The sequence below is a fragment of the Pleurodeles waltl genome, chromosome 9 (genome assembly GCF_031143425.1).
Source record: "Pleurodeles waltl isolate 20211129_DDA chromosome 9, aPleWal1.hap1.20221129, whole genome shotgun sequence".
In the NCBI taxonomy this organism is placed as follows: domain Eukaryota; kingdom Metazoa; phylum Chordata; class Amphibia; order Caudata; family Salamandridae; genus Pleurodeles; species Pleurodeles waltl.
Window position 1 is genome coordinate 807,811,245 of NC_090448.1, and position 13,814 is coordinate 807,825,058.

Here is a 13,814-nt window from a genome sequence, read left to right on the forward strand (position 1 = left end):
AGACAACAGAGGGAGGGAGGGGCAAGAGACAACAGAGGGAGGGAGGGGCAAGAGACAACAGAGGGAGGTAGGGAGGGGCAAGAGACAACAAAGGGAGGGAAGGAGGGGCAAGAGACAACAAAGGGAGGGAAGGAGGGGCAAGAGACAACAAAGGGAAGGAGGGAGGGGGCAAGAGACAACAAAGGGAGGGAGGGAGGGGGCAAGAGACAACAAAGGGAGGGAGGGAGGGGGCAAGAGACAACAAAGGGAGGGAGGGGGCAAGAGACAACAAAGGGAGGGAGGGGGCAAGAGACTGTGTTCATGCGCCAGGAATAGGATAAAACATGCAAGGAGGAAGGAAACCTACAGCACCTAACCAATAAGAAACAAGAAAATGTTACTGAAAATAAAGCCAACCAATGGTAAATAGTGAGCGGCCTCCAAGCTCACTGATAACAAAAGGTCTCAAAGACATTTTCAGGATATTCTCACCCTACTTGGGAAAAGAAAGGAAAATAAAACTTACATGTAACCATAGATTTTAACCTCTTACTGCTGAAAGTCCATGTATGGTTTGAATACTCTTGTTTTCTGGTTTTGGGTGAGTAATAGTATAGGTTTTCTTTTTTCTTTTTTTTTACTTTTATTTTCCCTGGATGCCAGGGTTCCAGAGACCCTTGTTTTCTTTGTCCTCTCTGCACCTTTTGATACTAATGACCATAATATCCACCAAACTGACTGAAATTGGAACCAATGATACAATCTATCCTAGGTAAAAGCCGTTTTGTCCAATGGTCAACAAGTACTTTATCTTCCACATTGTGGTTCCACAGGATTCAGTTACATCCCTCTAACTTTTTTAACATATATAAACCCTTTCACTGATCTATTTCATCAACTGGGACAAATTTCTTCATATATCCTGATGATGAACAACTCATTTTTGGTCTTTCAGCTTACTTAAGCTTGAGGACCAAAATAGATTTCACTCTGCCAGACAGCCTGTCGTGGATGTCAGCATACTATTTAAAACTCAATCCCATTAATAAAAAATTGCTCTTCACATTTCCTAAAATAACTGGACCATTTCATCTAGCCCTCAGCATACAGAATCTAGACATTCCTAACTTGAATTGGTCACCAGTGTTGCAAAACATAACTAAAGCTGGTTCCTTTCAATTTAAAAATACGCCTATGATTCTGCCTTTCGTAGAGCAAGACGTCAGAATCCCTGCTATAAAAGCTATGATACTATCCTGAAATTATTATGAAATTGTCATGATTCTATCAGCCCCTAGGAAACTCATTTCTCGTCAAAAAGTGATTCATAATGCCACCACACCACTTCATGGACCTAAAGAGATTTGAGGGCATTACAACAATCTTGAGGAGCCTTCACTGGCAACCTTTTCATAACAGGATTATAATCTTTAGGCAATGACAACTGTCTACAGGGCACTTTTCTCAAATACATAGAGTTCACAGCTAAACAAATGTGCATGGTACAGTCCAATCAAACATGTTTTCATATAAAAAATTGGCTTTCGAACTACCTAAACTCTGTACAGCATTAGGAGCATAGCTTTTGCAAATGAGGCTGCTAGAACATGCAAAGTGAGCTTTTCCAAATTCAGACCCTGGAACTTGGAATGTTCTTCTATTTACTCTTCAAAGTCAATCCCCTCTAACCCTATTTGGAACATTTCCTTCGACTTATTTAACCAAGAACATGTAATCATCACATTGCATTTACATTTGCAGTCATTCTAGCGCCAAGAAACCTCTTGCATATGATGCGTTCTATAAATACCATAAACATTTAGCTTCAGATATGACTCATCACTTATTTCTACATTACACTGAAGCCACTATGCACTTCAACACAGACCTTTCTCCCCAACCCTCCATGAAATTAAGTGACCATGTTGGAGTAAAACATGTGTAAGTGTACTCCCTTTCTTGTTACGTTCCTTGGAAGGAGGAAGAGTAGATTCTATGGCAGAACACGCTGCAAACTGAGTTTTACATGCAAGTTACATTCTTCATTTTCAGCGTATATCTACTGAAGAGTTATGCTAAGAACAGTTTGTAAAGCAAAACCCACACATTCCATAAAGTGGATGATCCATGCAGCAGAGGAAAATAATTCAAATAATGGGCTTTCAAGTATGCCTATGTAGAAAGCTGGCTCTCTATATGGTGCACTAAAAAGAAGTATACCGTGCAGAGAGCCAAGTGGATCCCCATTTGGCTGAAGGAGGCAAAAGTAGATAACACCAACGCTCTCCTTTGTGTTAGTGTGGGAGAGCAGTTAGGCATATCAGACCGTAGTGCTAAGCTTTTGTTGTACTCATAGAGGCAATAAATGAGACACACTCAAATAACAAACCCAAGTCCGATTCAGAACAAGTATTTGCAATCCAATAGGTCTCGCATTTGTTTGAGTTAGAGCTTCTGGCATTGTAAATTCATAACTGGACTTTTCCTGCCACAAAAATTGGTCAAACCTGCCTCATAATTTCGTCTTTTCATGTCATATCAATCCAGTGGCCCTGCACATAACTAAAGCTCTTCCATATTCCTTCTTCCTCTATCACCAGCAAAAAATGAAAATGTTGCCATTTAGCATCCTAATTTAAATCTGCCATGCTAATTCTAATAGAATACCTCTTTCACCAGCCCACCGTCAGAGTTGATGGCTGGTTAACACAAGTCCCCAAAAAAGACACAAGACAGCCACAGAGGAGAAGTAAACTAGAAGGGTCACCCACACATATCAAGAGTGTTCAAACAGTCATAGTGTAATAACGATGTTATGTTGGCCTGAATCATGGTCATAATTGTAATAACGAGAGATTATTAAAACATTTACAATTATTATATAATACTTTAACAGTAATAAACTTTTGGCATTGGACTGTAATGCTCAAAACAGCCCTTACAGGGCACCATAACAAAAACATAATTTGTAAGAAACATGGTCATTTCACCATAATGTTAGCCCCTAGAGGGCATAAACCCACGAAAACAACAGAAGAAAGTAATGCAGTGTAATCATATACTTAGCCCCTAGAGGGCGTTTTAGGGCTAGCAGGCCTACCTCAATTATATTACAAACAAGGCCTTTAAAACAAAACTTGACCCAGCTATAAAACAAACGTTTTACCCACGAGAAAGCATAAAAGACAGTGAATGTTGGGAGGGGTTATTATTTAGGGGTCTCCACTAAACTAGTGTGGGGACCAAAAGAAGATGCAGACAGAAAGAGCATTTTGGTGGTGGTTCTATTTTCCTAGGACCACCACAGGCTGAGTTATGGGCAAAAATGTTTTGTAAAAGTAATGTCCTGCAAAGCATTACCGGGTGAGTTTTTTTGCCGCAAATATTACAGTATGTTAACTGCAATGCTCAGAACAGCTCCTAGAGGACACCACAGTCAAAAAGGCATTTGTAAGAAACATGGTCATGATATAATCAGCCTTTAGACAGCATAACCACAAGAACAAAAGAATGGGAGAAAGTAATGCAGTGTAGCCATATACATAGCCCCTAGAGGGCATAGCACATTACACATTTTCAAGGCTATCAGGCCTACTGCAATATTATTACAAACAAGGTGAATAAAACATAACTTCTCCAAGCTGAAAAAACAAAAGTTCTAGCCATGGGAGAGCTTAAAAAGATAATGAATGGTGGTAGGGGTTATTATTTTGGGGTCCCCACTAACATAGTGTGTGTTGTAGACAGAAAGAACACATTGTGGTCAATGTTTTGAAGGTGGTCCCAGTGTCCCAGGACCACCACAGGCTGAGTTATGAGCAAAAATGTTTTGTAAAAGTAATGCCCTGCAAGGCATTATGGGGCAAGTTTCCGTGCCGTGAATATTTTAATATGTTAATATGACTGTAATGTTTAGAACGTCTTACAGGGGCAGTCTGCAAGACATGACAAAAACAGCCTTAAGGAGGGACAAACGTAAAGCATTTACCAATGACCTCAAGTGATTCTTGAAAGGCAACCCCAGGAACTAATTAAAGTGATGGGCATGGATTTTATATATATATATATTTTTTTTTTTAAACCAAGAACTTCGCAGAAGAGTAAAAACTGATTTTGTGTTTAAAATTTACATGTAAGTAAAGAGTTCAAACCTGTGCACCTTTACGCACAATGCAGTCCTACGGAGAGAAAAGTCAATAATGCATAAAGGTAAGTACAGTGGGTTTTTCAGGTTCACCTTCTGGAATAAGAGATGTAGGAGTCAAAGGTTTAAAGTACAACCACCAGTTCATCAGGAGCTCCCCGAATTCCACCAGGAACAGGGTGCTAGTGTGGTTGTGGCTGGGCACTACAAAGAAGGGGGGGCCACCTAAACCAGTCTGCACAGGGGGACTTGGAGACAAGTCCGAGAGCTCTCAATTGGGGGCTTCAGTCACAAGGGGCCATACAGCAAGGGGGACAGCCGGTTCTCAGGGAACCGGGCCAGACAGCTCGGGTGAAGAGTGGATGGGGCAGCTGGGATCCTTGTGCAAAACATGCTCCTCGCAGTCTTGGTCAACCAGCTCACAGGGGCAAAATCAGGACAGCTGGGCCACTCACAAATTGGGTCTCAGTGATGCTGACGTTCCTTGATGGCTACTTGGCCCTGGTGCAGTGTGAATTCCGACTGGGTTCTCACTGTTGATGCTTGGTGCAGGGCATCCGGTATCCCGGCGAATGATGCTGCACAGCTCTGGTGGGTCCTGCTATCGTGTCACTTTTTTTTTGGGGGGGGGGGGTGACAGTCCTGGTCCTCCAGAGCATGGTTACCTCTTCCTGGTTGTCTGCGGCGTCAGTCGAGCTGGTGAGCTGCAAGGCAGTGGACCGTACTCTGCTTTTTAGTGCCTGTGGACTGCAGAGAAGTAGCCTCTCTACTCCAAGGGAGACTGGTGGTGGTTTTGACGTGCCTGCAGGCTACCCGAGGCATTGGTAGTTCTATAGCTTGCAGGACGAGTCACTCTGTCACAAATGTCGAGAGAGGAGCAGGCAGGCAGGGTTTCACGCCGAAATATCCACAGCACATCTGCTGTTCTCGCCAGCCAATGGCCCTTCTTTGTCCTCCTTCTCTTGATCTGCCAAATCTGAGTTCTTGGGTACAGGGGTGCCACCGAAATATTCAATTTAGGGCGTTCCACGTAGCAGCCAATGGGTTGACTATCTTTAGGGTGTCTACACACTCTATATGACCACTAGGCTAGGCCTTTGAAGCTTCTCACCCTGGAATATCCATCCTGCCTGGAAGAGGTGTCAACACTCCCGCCCAGAGCAGGCTTTGGTTCTGTCTTTTGAGAGCGCGGGCTCACGTCAGGAGGTCAAAAATCTTTCTAGGATGGCTGTGCTGGTTTAGACCAGTCAATCAACACACTAGCAGTCAGGGAGGTTTTCGGGGGGGGGGGGGTGGGGGGGGGGGGCACCTCTAAGATGCTCCCTGGGTGCATGTATTAATAAATCCATCACTGGTTTCAGTGAGGGTTTATTTATATAAGATGTTTGATGCCAAACATCCCAATGTTCAGAGAAGCCATCATGTAGCTGGGGAACTTGTATTGACCAGTGTCCAGCACAAGCTTTTAAAATGGAAATGGCTTATCTGCACACTTACTATGTCTAAGAACCGACAAGGACATGGTAGGGGCATATTTGCTCATGCATATATGCCCTCACTTGTAATATAATGAATCCTGCTTTGGGGCTGAAGGACTCCTGTAGGAGTGACTTACAGCTATTGCAAGCAGTGTTTTAGAGGACATGGCACACAATTGTGTGCCGTGTCCTGTTTTCAATTTTGGGGGCACCTTGTCATGCAGCTTGTAATGGCAGTCTGCATAAGGTTCAGCTGGGTCCCTCAGAGTGGCACAAGTTGTGCTGCACCTCTGAGGAGCCCTCTTCAGGACCCTGTAGAGTTATTTGCGTGTTGACCACTGATATCGTGTCACAGCACATTGCACCTGGCTTAGCTGCCTATTGTCACTTTAGTGGTCACTGGTTATAGACTCCATTTTGTATTCAGCCTAGACTCCATTTTGTTCAGCTTAGCTTCACCGCCACGTTAAAGTATTTTTCTGTGCAAACATGTTTGGCAATGTGCTTTTCTACTTCTACGTGTTTATCTTCTCACTGAAGAGCTAGGACTGGAACACGATATGTAGGAGGTAAGCAGTCAATATGATAAGACCGTAACAACCTAGTGTTTATCATAGGCAAGAGAACGGTTTGACTTTGGGAGGCGTGCTTTGGGAAGGTGGCCAAGCTCCCAACACATTCCTTTCAAGGTTTACCTAAGCTAGGCAGCATTTTTCAATATTTCCATCTGAGAGGGGGGTCTTCTAGAAGGCTCTTTCCATGGTTGTTTAAGCTATAAAAAGGTGGCCCTTCTCAGTAGCGATGAATTCAGAGACGTCGGTCAGGATTGAACGTCAAATGCCTGACATTTTCCTGTGAGGGTGAGGATCTCTTTCTCACAGATGAACGGGGTCATCTTCTTGCTGGCATGAGAAAGATGAAGCATCTGAGAGGCCCTATGGTGATTAATTTTTATTAATTATTTGCTTTGCATTGCATATGAATATATATCTATATATCAATAAAAGTGTTTGTATCCTTGCATGTATATATTTGCTGTTTATAGATTGAAGATTCTTTATACATGGTCTTACGTTGTTGTTGCACATTTTGAAAGTACACTTTTTACTATTCAAACCTTCCTTCACGAACCTTGCAAAAAGCTATAACAAATGTCTTCTTCAGAGTAAGATGTGCATTCCAGATAATCTTTTTGACTCCTTTCAGTGTGTATATCTTGGCTCAGTCAGAAGCAAAGCAAAACAGACCCATGTCCTAAGTACCAGTGGTATCATCACCAGTGGCCAGGTGTCTCATTTTGGGGAAGGAACACTAGCACTGGAGACTTGGTTGGCAAAAACCCAGTGCACTTCAGTCAAAGCTGCACTTAAAAACCAGGCACAATGTAGGAGGGTACTGCAACAAGAACCCAGCTCCCTAAAGTCTACAAGAGTCTGTCTTGTATTTTGAATATCTACACCATGCAATTTTGTCAATTTTGTGGATGCATTTACACAGAGCCATGTAGTGGCTTTGCAAACGTCTATAGGCTGTCCACTTAGTTGATGTGGAGTGTGATTGTGGAATGTCTTGAAGAGGACCCTGAAGTTGAAAATAGGCACATTTTGACAAACTTTGCAAAACATACAATCCATCTTCCCAAACTGGATTATATAATGCATATACACTTATCATTTGTCCTAAAATGATGACTTTCTGCGAGGGAAAGTTTTGAAATCACCCTGGATCCACCACATCTCTACCACTGAGTGTTCCCACACTTTCCCTTATTAAAAAAAAAAAGGTACTCCGCTTGATTGGGGTAGCTAGCACCCGCAACAATAAAGGCCCTAAAACACAACATGGGGACAAGACATTTTCCCAGCAAAATCAATCCACTTTGGCAATGTGGGTAGCAGAAATATCTGAGTTTGAACAGGGAAAATGCCAAAGTTTCGGATGTTCGCCAGATATCCTGGGCCATCTCAGAACAATGAGCCCAACACCATAGCTTATGCATTTTTTTTTTTATATTTGTTTATAACAATTGTTATCCTTGGGGCAAAAAAATAAATTGGGTGTTCTCTGTTAACAATCCACTTCAACTTCGTCTCCTGTTCCTCATGAGCTACTTCTAATATGACCGCAATACATTCATGTGTTGCCTCAAAAATGTCCAGATATTCTTCAGATCCACTCCACGCTGTGCTCAGTCTAGATGCCAATCTCATCCTCAAAGAACACATCAGCAAGAAATCTAAGATGGCCTGATACCTGCTTTCTCTACTAAAGAAAGTGGAATGATTGGTCCAGAAAGCAACTTCAGAAGTGTTGGGCAAGCATCTGTATGGTGGCAATACCCTTTCAGGTTCCACACCTGACCCAGTTAATGGTATCCTACACACTGCTCACCATTTCCCCTGGGTCTTGGCCCAGCCACAGCCCAGGCACTATCAGCCTAGAGCTGAAGTGCAAAACAAAAAACAAAAAAACATAACATTTCAGGCATTGGCAAAGCCACTGGGTTTCACTTATGACAGAGATACCGGCTTTGCCAATTTCTTTTAGCCATGTTGTACCACAGCGTGGTGGAAAGTTAAGGGAAAGAAAGCTCCATGATGCTGTCAAGACTGCTGACCATGAGGGGCAGTGAACCATTTTCTTAATCAGGGATTATACCCTGCCTCAACACAAAAATGTGCCTGTGCTGATGATCGCTGTGCTAATCCCATATGAAGACAGTGCCACAAAACGCCATGCAGAGCAGAAGGGCAGCGCTGTTTGCATTTTTGTAGCATCTTGAAACCCTTTGGAGAGCCTTTGGGTGCTTTTCTTTGTGGTGGATGAGAGAATGCAAGCAACAAAGGGAGCAGGAGTTGGATGGAGTAAGCAGCAAAGGGGGAGGGGCAGACTAGACAAGCAACAACACAGGATTAAGGTATACAACATCCCCTAAATTATAAAAGTCTAACCAACAAATAAGTACATTTGACAGAGCTGCAAACGATAATTCAGAAAAAAAACACATAAAAGACAGGATTGCTTTTGCAGCTTCATTATCTATAAAAGCGATAGGCAGCCGAAATGTATGTTTTGGGAACTGATCACATGCCACAAAGTTGTGTTATTGCTGGTTGTATGCTCTCAGCTATTAGAAATACCATGACACGAGCTTCAACTCTGATGGTTTTAATTAGTTTTGCAAGCTAAAGCAATACAAAAAAAAGATTCCAGAATCCGGGTGCAGGCAGTGCGTAAGAACACAAATCAAGAAATAAACTAGAACTTGATCCATGCTCATTGGAAGAAAAAAACAGAGACAAAGTGAAGACGACAGAAGCTGACATGCGCTTACCAATGAAAAGAAGGAAAATAAGACTGACAATGAAGCTAACCAATGTTAAGTGATGCGAGGGCTAAAACCCTTTTTTTTAAAAAAAATCTGGATCGTCTTAAGTGACAGCACACGCTCTGTCTTACGAGAGACTTAAATAAAAAAACAAGCCATCTCTTATCTACACACTTAGTTCTTGGAGGATCTCCCCAAAGGGACCCCTCCAATATTAAACTTGAGAAAAGAGTTGAAGTTGCCCCGATTTAAAGATCACTACATCATGAGGCAGCAACTCTTAAAAACCCGATACCCCTTCAATCACACACTGACTCGGTCTTTACTTTCGACATTTTACAGCTCTCTGCGACATTTCAGCTACTTTTGTGTTTTATAAATAACACATACATTAATACATACAAACAGCACTGAGGTATGGATACTTCTGTGTCACTGGAGCGAGGTGAAGTCTGTGTCTATGTAGATGAGTCATTCAAGTTGTGCCCGAGGCAGAACCAAAAAAACTTGGTGAAAATAAAGTAGATGGCACAGTGTGCAGAGAGACTTGACACAAAAACAGCAAAAGCTGAACAGTAAGTATTCTATATTATGTCACGGTGCTCGCTCTCCAGGCAAAAACTGTTAGCGTACAGCCCACTAGCACAGCACCAAGGGTCATTCTATTAAACATATTGGTTCAGCGGATCTTTTAAACAAATGTTTGCTGTTGCCATCTAGTCCTCCCTCCAGAGGCTATCTCACCTTTGATTTGGCTTTTCCCTTCCTCTTTGGTGTATCCTCTTCATAATCTTCATCATCCAAGTCATCAAGGAAGTCGTCTGGCTCCAAAATGCGCTACACAGGGGAAAAAGTATAAAATGAATAAGCGAAGTCAGGAAGTGGATTTAGACAATGGAAAATACCATACCAAACAGAGTCCACTATACTAAGATGAGGTCGAAAGGGATCAAAAGGATTACTGCAGACCATAACTAGAGATTCAGGATTGATTTTATGTGACTAATGGGGAGCAAGCAAGAGACTACATACTGATTCTTCCCCACAAATCACTGTGTCTGTATGTTCTACTGCAAATGGAACGTTACTACCAGTTGTAACACTTTTGTGTGTAATTAACATACTGAAAACACATTCCCTAGACTAACTTTGTAACTTGGACAGCTACAAAGAAAGATTCATGTCTTAAGAGTTTTGCAATGAGTGTTGTATTGATAATCAGTTGGTCCTAATTGTGTGTTGTTATTATTAACAAATACCTCATAAGCCAGAGTGGCGATTAAGTAGTGAAAGACCATCACATTTGTTTACAAAAATGATTTCCTTGATGCTTTGGGCAGTACGATAGTTCGGAGGAGGCAACCTCTATGAAACCCAGACAAGAACATGAAGACAGTGAGGCAACCATAGGTCTGTGACTGTCTGCTGATGAAGTAATCTTGAAAAAAAAAAAAACGTTTATTGCCTTCAGTTATTTTTGAGGGTATACGAGAAAAAGAGCTGTTATTTGTGCAGTTGTTATATCAAATATGATTCAATAACAATATTGGACCAATTCCTTCAACAATGCACAAATTACTCAGGTTGTAGGCGCTCAGCTTTTTGATACCCACTGGTAAATAACTTTGAAAAGAGTTATGCAGCGTATTGTTAGCCTAGTCACCCCATCGCTCATCTGAGAGAAATGTAACGAAAAACACAATGGTGAGTACATGGGTTAGTCTAGATTTCTGCAAACAAAGTCATTGGATTTATTTTAACAGTTACTATAACATAACCAATTGTTTAAAAAAACAAAAACATTACCATTGTCACGTTTCCAAAACACTTGACGTTATAAAGAGAACATAAACAAAACATGCTGCGAACAATACAATATCAAATTTCACTTGTCAGAATTACACTAATTTCAGGAAAGTCTCATGATTTGCTTCAATAGAGTATGCTGAGTCAACACGAAAGCCACTTTTGCCCATGACAAGCTAGATACAATTAAAAGTGTGCAGCAAAAATGTGAAAAAATTAGTGATTATCTCTATGAAAAATAGCAACGCTTATCAAAAAGGGTTTGAAGCACAACTTGAGTAGTTATGGTGGGTGGCACCTGAATGGGATCTCAGTGACTCTTTTGCTACCCCTTACTGCAAATATGAGAATGATACCTAGCTTGGACAATCACTTCCAAGAGGAGCGGGATTCAGTGCGTCAATCACTGGAAAAACCATGTGCCCAGATGCACTGAATTTGCCCTGATAAAGAGCAGACTTCCAGAGAGAAAAGAGACTGCTTCACACTTAAAAATAAAAGTGAAGCTAGCTCCCACAAAAATAGGGGGCAGCCTCCCAGAACAAGCATTTGCAATGCAATAGGTCTCGCATTTACTTGAGTTGAAGCAATTGGCATTGTAAATTTTTAACTGGACTTCCTTTGCCACATTAACTGGTCAACCCTGCCTCATATTTTGGTCCTTTCTGCCACATAATTTCAGCGGGCCTGCATACAATTTCAGGGCTAATAGTGGAATATTTTTAAAACAAAGAACTACTCCCAGGTGGAAGGCAAGCCCACAAATGAGTGGGGTTGAGTTGCTAGGGTACGGCAGTGCGAGCCAATTCAAAGTCCCATGGCTGCCATTAGCATGAGCGTGAGGGAGAGACACAAAAGAAATAAATTAAAAATGTAACTAAAATAAAAAGTTTATAAGCACAGCGCCAATATGTGTGTAAAATTATCACTGGATGGCATTGAGAGCCTATTCAAAGCACCATGGCCACCATGAGAATGAGCGCGAAGGAGAGACACAAAAGAAAAAGTAGTTTGCTCACAATAAAACTTATTGAAAATCGTGCACTAATCCATGTAACAGGGTCAGTTTGCAAGGTGCTAACAAAAATGCCCCAAGGGAGGACAAACATAAATCATTTACCAATAACATCAAGGGATTTTTGAAAGGCAAGCCCACAAAGGAGTGAAACTGATGGGCGTGAGCTGGGTGGGGTTAAGAGCCCACTGAATACTTCAACAGGTTGAAAAGCGATTGTGCGCTTGACCTAAAAATGACTCAAGCTTGCAATGAGCAGGGGCAATGCCTGACTGTAAACTACTGAGTTTGATCATTCTGCAACTGGTCGTTTTCACCTCATGTGTCAAAAAGTGCAGACATAGATTTCAGATGGGCTTCATTGTCATGACAAGTTGTGTAAGCGTTGTCAAGACGCTTCTATGTCATTCCTAACCAGTTTATGTGTAGCTGATTGAATGTTACAGAGTCTTTACAGAGAGACAGTTCTTCTGGTAATTGTGTGGGTTTTTTCTCCGATTTTATCTTACTGAACAAAGTTAACCCCGTGCATCCTGGTCTTAGTTAAATCACACCATTTAAAAAAATACAAAGAAAAACAACAGAAGAAAGCAAATGTGAGAATATGAAGAATGGGGTATGTTTTGTTTAAATTGGACTTGGTGTAAAAAAAAAAACGGTTCAACACCATTATCGGTGACTAAAAATGGCAGTAAATATATTGGAATATGACTGCATACATATTTTTTCATTTTCATATGTCAGCTGAGTGCGTCTGACGTGACCTGTGCCAAGTACCAAGGCACTGTTCTTTCACTTTATTAACCCTGCTAATGTGTCACACTAGCAGGTGTGAAGGGCATGCTAACGTGTCAGAATAAATATTCTGTTTTCTTATGTACAATGCATTTTGTGTCGGCTATTGCTTATAAAAGTATGCGTATCATGAAATGGTAACATGGATGTGTGATAAGGGGAAGCGATTAACAAACGTTGAACGGATGTAAGTCTATATTGCATGCATTTATAGGGATGTTCTTTAACGTGCTCAGGATCAAACAAGAGCCTTGCCAGCAAAACTTGATTGCTGGATCCAGGTTCCAAAGTCACGAATCCTCCACTTGATTATTTTCGCTTTGTAAAGGAACATTAAACAGCCACCTGGGTACTCTGGATGTCCATGTGAACAGTGTACAGCTTTATATAACCAATAACTACGTGGATAAATAAGCGTAACTGGACATATACACAAACACACACGAGCCAATATAGTCACACAAATAGTTCCTTGGGCATAGGTTTAATTTACACTAAACGGGGAGAGTTGCCTGAAACAGGGTGACCCACGTCGAGGTAAAGTGAAAGGGGTCGAAGCTGCCTCTAGTCATAAATAGTAGCAAGATAAAGGCAAGAAGGCGTGATCTGTACATGTGGCTCCTGACAGAAAGCTGCGTGGCCCGTGTGTGGAAATACCACAGAGTAACCACCGTTTCGGCCCTGCTGGCCCTCTCGGGGCGCGCTTGTTGTGACAGTAGGCTTGAGGCTCCGCGGCTGGCATTGTGTTTATCACAAGGTATCAATAACACAAAGGCCGCGCTCCCGTGCACCATTATTTCACAAGGTACACAAGAAGGCGCCTAGATGAGCGTTGGTTTTAAGTTAAAGTCCATACTGACACCGGAAGGTCGTTAGCCTCTAGCCATAAATAAGTCGGCGTTGTGTGGGCACTGTGTCTTCCGCTGCCCTTTTAAATTAAAGTTTGACTCCTAAAAGGAGGCGCACAGATCAGGAAAACATCTTGTCAAGAATTCAACAAGAGGCGTGAATACAAAGGTCTCTTTATTATGCACGGAGAGTATTATTATTATTAGTAGTAGTGGAGTAATAATAATCTTCATTAGCAGTAGAAGTACATAATTATGCTTTTTGTCGCCATCTGGATTGCTATTCTTCTCTGTGGTATTACTACACAGAGACCCACGGCACTGAAGGCAGTCATTCCCTCTGCTGAGCCCTGGTGCCGGCACAAGAACAGTCCGTGAATCTCGTACAGAATAAGCACCATATGGGCCGCATGCACCTACT

The 13,814-nt window shown here is 41.9% G+C and overlaps 1 protein-coding gene across 7 annotated transcripts in view; it reads right to left on the bottom strand.

Annotated features, from left to right (window-relative positions):
• Nucleotides 1-13,814, bottom strand: part of DPF2 (double PHD fingers 2) — a 225,313-nt gene that overhangs the window by 133,954 nt on the left and 77,545 nt on the right. For all 7 annotated transcript variants that reach the window (XM_069208067.1, XM_069208065.1, XM_069208062.1 and 4 more), the window contains exon 5: nucleotides 9,674-9,766. In XM_069208067.1, the coding sequence (XP_069064168.1) occupies nucleotides 9,674-9,766 (93 nt within the window). The remainder of the gene's footprint in view (nucleotides 1-9,673; nucleotides 9,767-13,814) is intronic.